The 12505-nt window shown below is 42.1% G+C and overlaps 1 protein-coding gene across 1 annotated transcript; it reads left to right on the forward strand.

Moving 5' to 3' along the window:
• The first annotated feature begins 239 nt into the window (after nt 1–239).
• On the forward strand, nt 240–12505 carry LOC120307274 (cholinesterase-like). The gene is made up of 5 exons (XM_039341838.1): nt 240–367; nt 1624–3145; nt 5821–5975; nt 10576–10624; nt 12026–12505. The coding sequence occupies exons 2-4, from the start codon at nt 1650–1652 to the stop codon at nt 10608–10610; spliced, it is 1686 nt and encodes a 561-aa protein (XP_039197772.1). The 5' UTR covers nt 240–367; nt 1624–1649; the 3' UTR covers nt 10611–10624; nt 12026–12505.

A 12505-nucleotide genomic window follows, 5' to 3' on the forward strand; every position in this document is an offset into this window, starting at 1 on the left:
GAGAATGCTGGGTGGATTTCCTCAATGATGTGTTATTTGCTTTTGGGTTATTTAGTTGTTTTGAAATCTGGATAGATGTTGTAATGGCTCAGGTTGCACACCAGAGATGGTGACTGTCCTTTACTCTGGAGTTCTCTCACCCCATTTGAAGGAAGTTCTCTGCTTTTCCCTCTCTTTGATCCTGGAGCTTTTTGCCAATATTTGCAGATTCCTCCCCCTTTATGGGCAGAATCCAGTGGGTCAATGCACCCTCATGCAATATATAAAGGTGCTCTTTTCATGATCATTTTTTGTGAGCAAGATATAGCCTGGTCATCTCTGAAACTTTCCTCTTTCGAATAACCAGTAGTCCCGTTAAATCTGACAAGTGAGTAAAGTCTGCAGAATTTTTTTAAAAAACATTTTTTTCAGAGAATTACAAAATGATTTTTTGGAAAGGGACTAGAATTTCTTATTTTCTGGCTAGTTAATTTAGGCTATATAGGCTAGTTAATGCTATTCCAGGCTAAACATATGTAAAGAGACAACAATTTCTTCAGCCATAATAGGAAATCCCTGCTAGAGTTTGAGACATAGAGAAGAAGGGGGGGGGGGAGGGAGAGACAGTGAACAGAAAGTCCCAACTGGGGTGCCATTTCTTCTAGGTTCAGACATGTGCTTGCAAATTTCTTCCATCTTTATCTACCAATAAGGCCTGTTAAAAATCAGAGGGAGATTTTTCTAAGTAGATGTTGATAGAATTGCATTTCCTAAAACAGTTGTGGAATTCTACTGAATGTAATGGATACATTATGCATGTTATCATTTCTACTTTGTTTTGCTCTAATATGGTGGACTGTACAGCTGACAATTTGTTCAGTTTTGAGATCAGACTATCCTGTTCCTTGAAGACAAATAAAGTTAGCCCTTCCTCAGAAAAACCAAAGAGATGATTATGCTAGGCAGCCTAGAACACCTGCGGAGGAAAGCATGTGTAGATGAGAAAATATTACGGTTAGGGCAGAGTTTCCCAACCATTTCGGCTTTGTGGATCAGCGGGGAGGGGGGAGAGAGGATGGATCCATATGTGTGGCAGGCAGGCATGCTGCTCGTGTGAGTGGGTATGCACGCATGCACACGCACTCACCTGCCACTTCTGCAGCTCAGTTCTGAAAGGCTCAAGGCCTGGTAGTGGGCTGTGGCCCAAGGGTTGGGGACAATGATCTTGCTTAGTAGTGGAAATTTTGGGCTTAATTGTGGGTTATAAGTCGAAGATTCTCTATATAGTGGGCATGTTTAAGAGAGGAAAGACCCAACGTTGATTAACCTTTTAGTTGGTTGAGCAACTGTGGCAGGAAAAGGGAATCTCAGGCAAATCAAGGTTAACCTTCAGGAGTGAAAGGACTATAGTGGTAGAAAGCTCAGTTTTTCAATGACTTTCTCCACTGTGAAAATCATTTCATTTATTTCTATTGGTTGTGTGCCACGTAGAGTTACTTTTTTCGAGATGGGGGGACATAAAGGTGAGAAATAAAAATAATATTTATTTATCACATTTATCATATATAAATCAATGATGAATTGGCATAAGGTGGGCTTATACAATAAGAGGAATAATCTCATATTGGTTGTAACTTTTTCCAGGTCCATCAACTCTTCCTACTGTTGCAATGCTTTGTCAGCTATGCCCTTCTCTCCAGTGCTGCCTCCTCCTCCTCCTCTTTCCATTAGCCTCCAGTTCTGCTTCTAATGGGGACACAGTGGTCATAACCAGCAGTGGCCCTATTAAGGGCAAGCAGTTCCTGGCTGGCCCTGGATCTGTGACAGCCTATCTAGGCATTCCTTATGCTGAGCCTCCCCTGGGAAAGTTGCGCTTCCAGAAACCTCTTCCACATCAGCCATGGACTCAAACTTTGGAGGCCACCAGCTTTGGCAATTCCTGTCCTCAATTTATTTTCCGGGATGTCCCTGAAGCAGAGACATGGACTCCTAAAACACCACACTCAGAAGATTGCCTTTCCCTCAACATCTGGGTGCCGCACCCACAACCTTCTTCACCAGAGCCTGTTTTGGTCTGGATACACGGAGGAGGATATTTCATAGGCTCATCTTCTCTGGACATATACAATGGGGCATTCTTAGCTGCCACTGAAAATGTCATTGTGGTCACCATCAATTATCGCTTGGGAGCCCTAGGCTTTCTTTACTTGCCACCAGCTGCTCCAGGGAACCTAGGCTTATGGGACCAACAGCTGGCCCTGAAGTGGATAAAAGAGAATGCAGCTGCCTTTGGGGGAGACCCTTCTCGGGTGACCATTTTTGGCCAGAGTGCTGGAGGATGTTCTGTGAATTTCCATCTTCTTGCGTCAAAAAGCCAGGACCTTTTTGCCCAAGCGGTGATCCAGAGTGGAGCAGCCAATGCTTTCTGGTCTTGGAGGTCTCCTGAGGAAGCCAAACGGTTATCGCTGGAATTTGCTCATTTGCTAGGTTGCTCCGAGGACAGTAATACCAGCATACTGCATTGCCTGGAAACAAAAAATGTTTCTGAATTTATTCGACATGAAATATCTATGTACTTCAAAGGTGGCTTCCTTCTTAATTTTCCCTTCAGGCCAACCGTAGATGGGGATTTTTTGCTTGGTGATCCAGAGAAACTCATGGAGGAGGGGCAAATTCAAGTCAAACCAGTCCTCATAGGAAAAACCTCTGATGAAGGAGCTTCATTTGTCCCTTATCTTTTCTCTAACACCACCCACAATCTCATCAATCAGGAGCAGCTTCTGAAAGGGATAGGACTCTTTGCGCCAAATGCAACTCAAGACTTTGTTCAGACAATTGCCCTGAGGTACAGTGAAGGAAATCAGGGCCCAGCAAAATACCGCTCTGCTCTGTCCCAATTCTATACAGATCGTATCATTGCATGCCCATTGATTGAAGTTGCAAGAAATATCAGGAAAACGGGGAGTCCTGTATATGCCTATTTATTCGCACATCGCCCTTCAGGGTCAGTCTGGCCTGAATGGATTGGGGCAACCCACGGTGCTGAGATTCCTTACGTTTTTAGGACCCTTGAATCCGTGCTTCCTGTCAATCAAACATACACAGAGGCTGAAGCCAGACTGAGCCATAAGATGATGCAATACTGGGCAGAGTTTGCCAGAACTGGGTAAGTGGTTCACTTTATTTCTATAAATTTGTATTTTAAATCCAAAGAAAGCCCTCACCAGTCAACAAATGCACTTTATTTTATTTTATTTTATTAAAAAAAGTTTTTATTTTCCATTTATTCATACAAAATACAATTTAGTAATAGTAGTAAAGTTGGAAGGGACCTTGGAGGTCATCTAGTCCAACCCCCTGCTCAGGCAGGAAACCCTACACCAGTGGTTCTCAACCTGTGGGTCGGGACCCCATTTGAGGTCGAACGACCATTTCACGGGGGTCGCCAAACAAGGCTGTCCGCCATTTTTTTCCCCTTTTCTTTGGCCATGCCCCTGGCACCGAGTGATATATAAGTGGTTGGGGAACTGTATTATGGGGTCGCGGCATTAGAAAGGTTGAGAACCACTGCCCTACACCATTTCGGAAAAATGGCTGTCCAGTCTCTTCTTAAAAACTTCCAGCGTTGGAGCATTTACTGCTTCTGGAGGCAGGCTGTTCCACTGATTAATTGTTCTCACTGTCAGGAAGTTTCTCCTTAGTTCTAGGTTGCTTCTCTCCTTGATTAGTTTCCACCCGTTGCTTCTTGTCCTGCCTTCAGGTGCTTTGGAAAATAGCTTAATTCCCTCTTCTTTATGGCAGCCCCTGAGATATTGGAATACTGCTATCATGTCCCCCCTTGTCCTTCTCTTCGTTAAACTAGACATACCCAATTCTAGCAACCGTTCTTTATATGTTTTAGCCTCCAGTCCCCTAATCATCTTTGTTGCTCTTCACTGTACTCTTTCTAGAATCTCAACATCTTTTTTACATCGTGGTGACCAAAACTGGATGCAGTATTCCAGGTGTGGCCTTACCAAGGCATGAAAAGTGGTATTAATACTTCACATGATCTTGATTCTATCCCTCTGTTAATGCAGCCTAGCACTGTGTTGGCCTTTTTGGCAGCTGCAGCACACTGCTGGCTCATATTTAGGTGATTGTCTACTAGGACTCCGAGGTCCCTCTCACAGTTACTATTATTGAGCATGGTGCCATCTATGCTGTACTTGTGCATTTGGTTTTTCTTGCCTAAATGTAGAACCTTGCTTTTTTCACCATTGAATTTCATTTTGTTAGTTAACCATTTGTTAGTTAACCATTAACCATTGGTACCGCCTGCCCATTCCCCCCAGGCTGTGTCCACCCTCTCTAAAGCTTCCCTACTTCCCTCCTCTTTCTCTCCTCCCCTCCTACTCTCTTCCCCTCCCCATCTCCTCTAACCATCCTACTTCCTCCCTACTCCTTCCTCCCCTCTCATCTCTCTCACACACATGAACGCAGCATAGGGGAAATGCCCAAGCATTTGCCATAACTATATTATCATTACCCACTCACCCACCCACCCACCCACCCTCAACCCTCCCCCCTTGCTTCCCAGAGCAGAGTACAGGGTTATTAATAAGAAGGTTAACAATAATAAAAAAAGGAAAAAAAGAAAGAAAAGAAAGAAAAAAGAAAAAAAATCATACTTAACCTTTAACTCCCCTTAAATTAAGACATATAAACAAATCTCTACAACAATTAGTATAAAATTTACTCATAAAATAAATGAAACTTTAAAGTACCATATTTTTTCTGAATATAATCTATCCATCTTCTTCATACAATAATATATCTTTCTTGTGTATGATCCTTCAAATAAGCAGAAATTTTTGCCATTTCTGCAAAGTTAGAAACTTTAAATATCCATTCTTCTAAAGTAGGCAACGAGTCCTTCTTCCAATACGAGCCTACTAATAATCTTGCTGCAGTTAATAAATTCAACATTAAAGTAGTTTCTTTGTCAAACAAATGCACTTTATGTCTAAAGTAATGCAGCCATAAAGTAATGCATTCTATTCCTTTTTTCTATGTTTACAGATTATTTTAATACAGGTGGTTCACAATTAACGACTAGTTGGGATCAGAATTGTTAAGCAAGTTGTTAAGTGAATCATACCCAATTTTAAGACCTTTCTTACCACAGTCGTTAAGCAAGGGAGTAAGTAGTAAAGAGGAAACTCCGAAGATGGAGGATGCCCAGGGTATGAGGAATGGGGGTGGTGGATTGGGATTGGCAGATTTCAATAGTCTGTGAAGAGCTGACCTGGGTTTGGATCAGCCAGGAGGAGACACAAGAGATTTCACCAAACCAAACCCCACCCTTCCCTCAAAGTCCCCTTTGAGAGTTCCCTTTGGTTATAGTTTCTCAAGTCAATACTGGTTCCTTTGGAAAAGAGCTACATCAGAATAACATACATCAGAATAACAGCATGGGAAGGGACCCTGGAGGTCTTCTAGTCCCACCTCCTGCTCAAGCAGGAGACCCTATTCCAGTGATGGGATTCAAATATGTGAACAACTGGTTCTCTGTGTGGATGCCGCTTCCAGAAGTCCACTCTGGGCCTGGGCAACAAAAAATTAGCTACCGGTTCTGCCAAAGTGGTGCGAACCGGCTGAATCCCACCACTGCCCCATTCCATTCTGGACAAATGGCTGTCCAATCTCTTCTTTGAAACCTCCAGTGATGAAGCATCCACAGCTTCTGAAGGCAAGCCGTTCCACTGATCAATTATTCTCACTGTGAGGAAATTTATCCTTATTTCTGGGTTGGTTCTCTCCTTGATTGGTTTCCATTAGCATCCTTTTCTTCCTCCATAGGAATCCTGCTGGGCTGGTGGCCACCAAGGATGAGTGGCTGCTCTACAATGCCACAGAGCAGAATTTCTTCCTTCTTAATACTGAGCCATTCCAGCAAAGGGCGAACGAGCATTGTGACTTTTTAAAGAGCCATTTTTCAAAGGCTGACGAGCCACGTAAGTTCAACTATTAGTTTTGCCTTTGGAGGGGAGTAGTGGTTGATGAAAAAGATATTTTTAAAAACCTTATTGAGGTTTTTAATGTAGAGACTACCCATCTCACTCACAGAGCAATCTCTTAAAAATTTTGTTTTTATTGCCAGTCTTTGCTGAGACTGAAAAAGACATACTCATTTGATTTTGTACTGGGCAATTTTGTAGAGCAAGAATCTTTCATGATGTGTCAAGAGTTAGGTCTGTAGTTATGTCTTAGGACAGTGGTTCTCAGCCTGTGGTCCGTGGACCCTTGGGGAGCCTCAGTGTGATCAAAGGGGCCCGGCGAAGACTTGAAAAGGTGTTTTATGATTGAAATCTTGAGTTACGTTTTGGGGTCTGTTACCACAAAAGGTATTTAAAGGGGGTCTGTGATGAAGAAAAGATTGAAAACTACTGTCTTAGGAGATCTCTATGTATGCCTTAGTTGCCTACTTAAAGGTAACAACAACCATAATAATATTAATGTTAATCTCAAAATATCTGGATCACCACTTGACCACCATTGGCATTGACAAAATCCCTGACAGTCAATTGCAAAAGGCAGCTTTACTTGGAACAGCTTACATCCTGCAACCTGTAACACTATCAAACAATATCTGTCTGTCCCAGCTCTTTGGGAATGGCTGGTTATGTGTACCAAAAATGTCAAATGTATTCTAAACATCTGGCTGACTATGTAACAAACAATAACATATATATATATATATATATATATATATATATATATATATATATATATATATATATATATATGTTTTCTGAGGTTTTCGCGGGTATTTGTATGTAGGTCTTTGGTTGTTCGGGTTTTAAAGGTTGCCAAGCTTTCGTTGGGAAAACTCCCAACATCTTATTAGAAACGATCTCTCAGCCCTGAAGTTGTTGAGGAGTTTTCCCAACGAAAGCTTGGGAACCTTTTAATATAGTAAAATACTTTAATTAAAGTATTTTAACTTTAAACTCTCCTGGTGAATGCGCTTTATTCATTCTATTTATAATTATGCCCGGGAGTCGCATTTTCACCATCATTATTTCCAAATGGCTGGTAGGCAGGAGGTATCATCTCGCTTGTTCATGCTGTGTGGGCGTTTTTCTATCCCATGCACCACTTGTCCCACCACATACATCGGACAAACCAACAGAAGAATAAGTGCACGCATTGAAGAACATAAGAACTCAGTCAAAAAAGAGGAACCAACATCTTCCCTGGTCCAACACCTTAAAGCCACAGGACATGAAATTGACTTTAAAAATACCAGAACCATTGCCAAAAGTGAACATTTTAATAACAGAATAATCAGAGAAGCCATCGAGATAGAAAAACGCCCACACAGCATGAACAAGCGAGATGATACCTCCCGCCTACCAGCCATTTGGAAACCCGCCCTTATTGACAAACGACTCCCTAACACAAAAAATGATACCAGACCCACACTCACAAAAACCACACAGGATGTCACCACCACACATCCATGCAAAAAACAAACCCAAAGCCACACCGATGATGAGGCACGACCACAAACCAGAAGCCAGACCACAGCTGCATCATTAGCCACTTTAAACCCCTCCAATCCATACATGAAGCAAACTGACACCCTCCATGAAGAGGAGACACAACCACGAACGAGAAGCCAAAAAATAGCAAGGCAGCCCAAAATCTTAAACCCCTCTGCAACTCAGACTAACCTGAACACAACCAAACAGAACACTCCCCCAGCCAATCAGAGCACAGCCAAGCCCCTAACCATTCAGAACACACCTCCACCCAATCAGAACACAGCCAAGCTCCCACCCAATCAGTTCATACCCCCACTGGCAGTTAAAAGGAAGAAACAGCTAAGACCACACATTGCTGCTCAAAGCACGAAGCTGAAAGCACCAGCCTGAAGATGACGAATGGGACTTCGTCGAAACGTCGCCAAGACACTTCCAATTTTACGCGGGAGAAAACCCGAACAACCAAAGACCTACATATATATATATTCTTATTAATATATATATATTAATAAGAATAGTGAAAATAAAAATATGATTCCTGGGTGAATCCATAGTCAATTACCAATAAAGCGTGAACACCAGGAATATAATAAACTATAAAAGTTTAATACCATCACCGATCACCAAGCTTTCGTCAGATACTTCTGACATCGTCAGGGTTAATGCTGGTCTGTGGGAGAGTGCCTTTATAGGTGAGCCGTCATTTGCACACGGCTCCTAGATCTTGTCGTAGGTCCTAATTGATTTAACTGCTTTTTAATTACGGTTTCCATACTGATGACTCCTCTTTTCTTGCTTTTACTGCTTGTGGGGAATAATGACACACCCACAAGCAGTAAAAGCAAGAAAAGAGGAGTCATCAGTATGGAAGCCATAATTAAAAAGCAGTCAATTAGGACCTAAGACAAGATCTAGGAGCCGTGTGCAAATGACGGCTCACCTATAAAGGCACTCTCCCACAGACCAGCATTAACCCTGACGATGTCAGAAGTATCTGACGAAAGCTTGGTAATCGGTGATGGTATTAAACTTTTATAGTTTATTATATTCCTGGTGTTCACACTTTATTGGTAATTGACTATATATATATATATATATATATATATATATATATATATATATGTAGGTCTTTGGTTGTTCGGGTTTTCTCCCGCGTAAAATTGGAAGTGTCTTGGCGACGTTTCGACGAAGTCCCATTCGTCATCTTCAGGCTGGTGTTTTCAGCTTCGTGCTTCGAGCAGCAATGTGTGGTCTTAGCTGTTTCTTCCTTTTAACTGCCAGTGGGGGTATGAACTGATTGGGTGGGAGCTTGGCTGTGTTCTGATTGGGTGGAGGTGTGTTCTGATTGGTTAGGGGCTTGGCTGTGCTCTGATTGGCTGGGGGGTTGGCTGTGCTCTCTGATTGGCTGGGGGAGTGTTCTGTTTGGTTGTGCTCAGGTTATTCTGAGTTGCAGAGGGGTTTAAGATTTTGGGCTGCCTTGCTATTTTTTGGCTTCGCGTTTGTGGTCGTGCCTCATTTTCATGGAGGGTGTCAGTTTGCTTCATGTATGGATTGGAGGGCTTTAAAGTGGCTAATGATGCAGCTCTGGTCTGGCTTCTGGTTTGTGGTCGTGCCTCATCATCGGTGTGGCTTTGGGTTTGCTTTTTGCGTGGATGTGTGGTGGTGACATCCTGTGTGGTTTTTGTGAGTGTGGGTCTGGTATCATTTTTTGTGTTAGGGAGTCGTTTGTCAATAAGGGCGGGTTTCCAAATGGCTGGTAGGCGGGAGGTATCATCTCGCTTGTTCATGCTGTGTGGGCGTTTTTCTATCTCGATGGCTTCTCTGATTATTCTGTTATTAAAATGTTCACTTTTGGCAATGGTTCTGGTATTTTTAAAGTCAATTTCATGTCCTGTGGCTTTAAGGTGTTGGACCAGGGAAGATGTTGGTTCCTCTTTTTTGACTGAGTTCTTATGTTCTTCAATGCGTGCACTTATTCTTCTGTTGGTTTGTCCGATGTATGTGGTGGGACAAGTGGTGCATGGGATTTCGTATACTCCTTGATTTTCTAATTCAATTTTATCTTTGGGGTTTCTAAGGATGGTGGATATTTTTCTGTTTGTGCAGAATGCTGTTTTGATGTTGTGTTTATGGAGGATCTTGCTGATTCTGTCTGTGGTGCCTTTTATGTATGGGAGGAGGGCTTTGCCTCCCGCCTACCAGCCATTTGGAAACCCGCCCTTATTGACAAACGACTCCCTAATACAAAAAATGATACCAGACCCACACTCACAAAAACCACACAGGATGTCACCACCACACATCCACGCAAAAAGCAAACCCAAAGCCACACCGATGATGAGGCACGACCACAAACCAGAAGCCAGACCAGAGCTGCATCATTAGCCACTTTAAAGCCCTCCAATCCATACATGAAGCAAACTGACACCCTCCATGAAAATGAGGCACGACCACAAACGCGAAGCCAAAAAATAGCAAGGCAGCCCAAAATCTTAAACCCCTCTGCAACTCAGACTAACCTGAGCACAACCAAACAGAACACTCCCCCAGCCAATCAGAGCACAGCCAACCCCCCAATCAGAGCACAGCCAACCCCCGCCAATCAGAGCACAGCCACGCCCCTAACCAATCAGAACACACCTCCACCCAATCAGAACACAGCCAAGCTCCCACCCAATCAGTTCATACCCCCACTGGCAGTTAAAAGGAAGAAACAGCTAAGACCACACATTGCTGCTCGAAGCACGAAGCTGAAAACACCAGCCTGAAGATGACGAATGGGACTTCGTCGAAACGTCGCCAAGACACTTCCAATTTTACGCGGGAGAAAACCCGAACAACCAAAGACCTACATACAAACACCCGCGAAAACCTCAGAAAACATATATATATATATATATATATATATATATATATATATATATATATATATATATATATATATATATATATATATATATTATGCCTCAGAATCTATGGAATCCTCAGAATCCAACTTCTAGATTCATATTCTTTAGTAATAAGATGTCCACCTTATCTTCATATTTCATTTTTCTTTGTTCTGCAGACACATCCAAAGATGATTCTGTTTCATCAAACTAGGAAGAAGACGAAAGGTAGGGATCCAGTGCTTAACAGCTGTCAGCTAGGATCAAATTGGATGATTTCAGAAGGGGCTAAACTTCTTTCTAAATAGTATTTTCCATTGGAATTCCCCAAAAATTTTTAAGTAGCACTTTTGTGGCTCAGCCTCATTGAGTGGTGCCAATGGCCTTTGTGGAAGAGGAACTACGACCTTAGCATAAATATAGGGAATGAATGAGCCATTAAGAGTAGTAAATTACAGAAAGGATTACAAGTGCTGATAAAGAGAAAGCATGAGCATAAAACCTGTGAGGGAAATCAGTTTTCAGCTGAATGGGACTATTTAATAGACAAATAGAGACATAAGGAATGTGTCCTTGTAGCCTAGAGTTACCTAGGAATATATATGCATGTGTCATTTTCCCCTCCATTTTGAAATATATAAATAGGAGTACATCTGTCAGGTCTGCCATCATAATTGCTTCAGCCTACTTAGTTTCTCTGACATACTGCCATAAAATGTAGGAAGGGGGAGAGAATGGGGAAGTAGGGAGGGGAGAGAATGACAGGATGACAGAAACCAGAGGTGCCAATCTGAAACACACTGGCAGATCCAAGGACATGAGCGTGAGAAAGAGGCATCAAATCTCAAAGCTATTACCAAGACACCTAATTTGAATATTATTAGATGCTTACAAATTGGCCAATGGGGGAGGGCCAGGAAGAAGGGGAAAGGGCAGGCTTTGCGCAGGAATACTCAGATCCAGCTTTTCTTGCACTGTAACCACTTGACTTTAGTAAAAGTGTACTTTTTCCTACAAATGGAGATGAGGGTCTTTATTTCCTAAACATCCAAACTGGGACAAACCTAATAATCATCATCATCATCATCTTTGTTGATCTGACACCATCCTTTTTTCTGCAAGAGTTCCTCCCACTATTTTCTGGAGGGAATTTCTCCAGTGCACACTGTTAACAGTAAATGCTGCAGTGAGCCTTGATTAATTCCTTTGGGTCTTGCATTTGGATTCCACAAACCCCACCAAGTTTACTATAAGATGGGAACAGAGAGCACCTTAGATAGACTTTTAAGGTTAAGATTAAGGGACCAGACTAGACATCAGGAGACTGTGAGTTCTAGTCCTACCTTAGCCACGAAAGCCATTAAAGTAGGATTAGAACTCACAGTCTGGTAACATTTAGCCTGGTGCCTTAATCTGAATCTCAAAAGTCCATCGAAGATGCTCTGTGTTCCCATTATACTAAACAGGTTGATTTTAGAATAGTCACTCTCTCTCAGCCCAACTCACCTCACAGGGTTATTGTTGTTGTGGGGAAAATAGGAGGAGGAAGGAGTGTGGGTTTATTTGTAGAAATAACCATATAATAAATACATATAATAAATAAAAATCTCTTATTCTACTTTACTACAGAGAAGAACATTCTGGAATCTCTGCTTTGCCTATTTCCTGAACTGGCCTACCATGAAGGGCTGCCATTTAAGTTGAATCTCTTTGAAAGTCCACATCTTAAAGGCACTATTTGAAGATGTTACTCCAGTGTTGTTGGCTTCAGAATAGCGGTTGTGTCTTTATTTCTCTCAGGAACCAATCAAGACCTTTCCTTAAAGCCTGGGGAAATGATGACAAGCTGTGCCAGAGAACCTTCCAGAAGATCCATTGTCCTTTCAGAGACTAACTAGGGGAAACTTGGAAGACGAATAAGGAGACAACTAAACCCCACATAACTTTTGCTGTAAAAATAATAAACTGCTAGGTGTAATTTGTTATATCTTGATTTGAGGCAGGCTTTTAATTACCCCCCCCCCCAAAAGAACCTCTTAATAAATACTGTCTGAATAATTTGGATAAAAAACACTTGATGCAATATGGAAAAACAAATAAAGGAAACAG

Source organism: Crotalus tigris, unplaced genomic scaffold (genome assembly GCF_016545835.1).
Source record: "Crotalus tigris isolate CLP2741 ecotype Arizona unplaced genomic scaffold, ASM1654583v1 scf7180000017773.841730, whole genome shotgun sequence".
NCBI classification, from domain to species: Eukaryota; Metazoa; Chordata; class Lepidosauria; order Squamata; family Viperidae; genus Crotalus; species Crotalus tigris.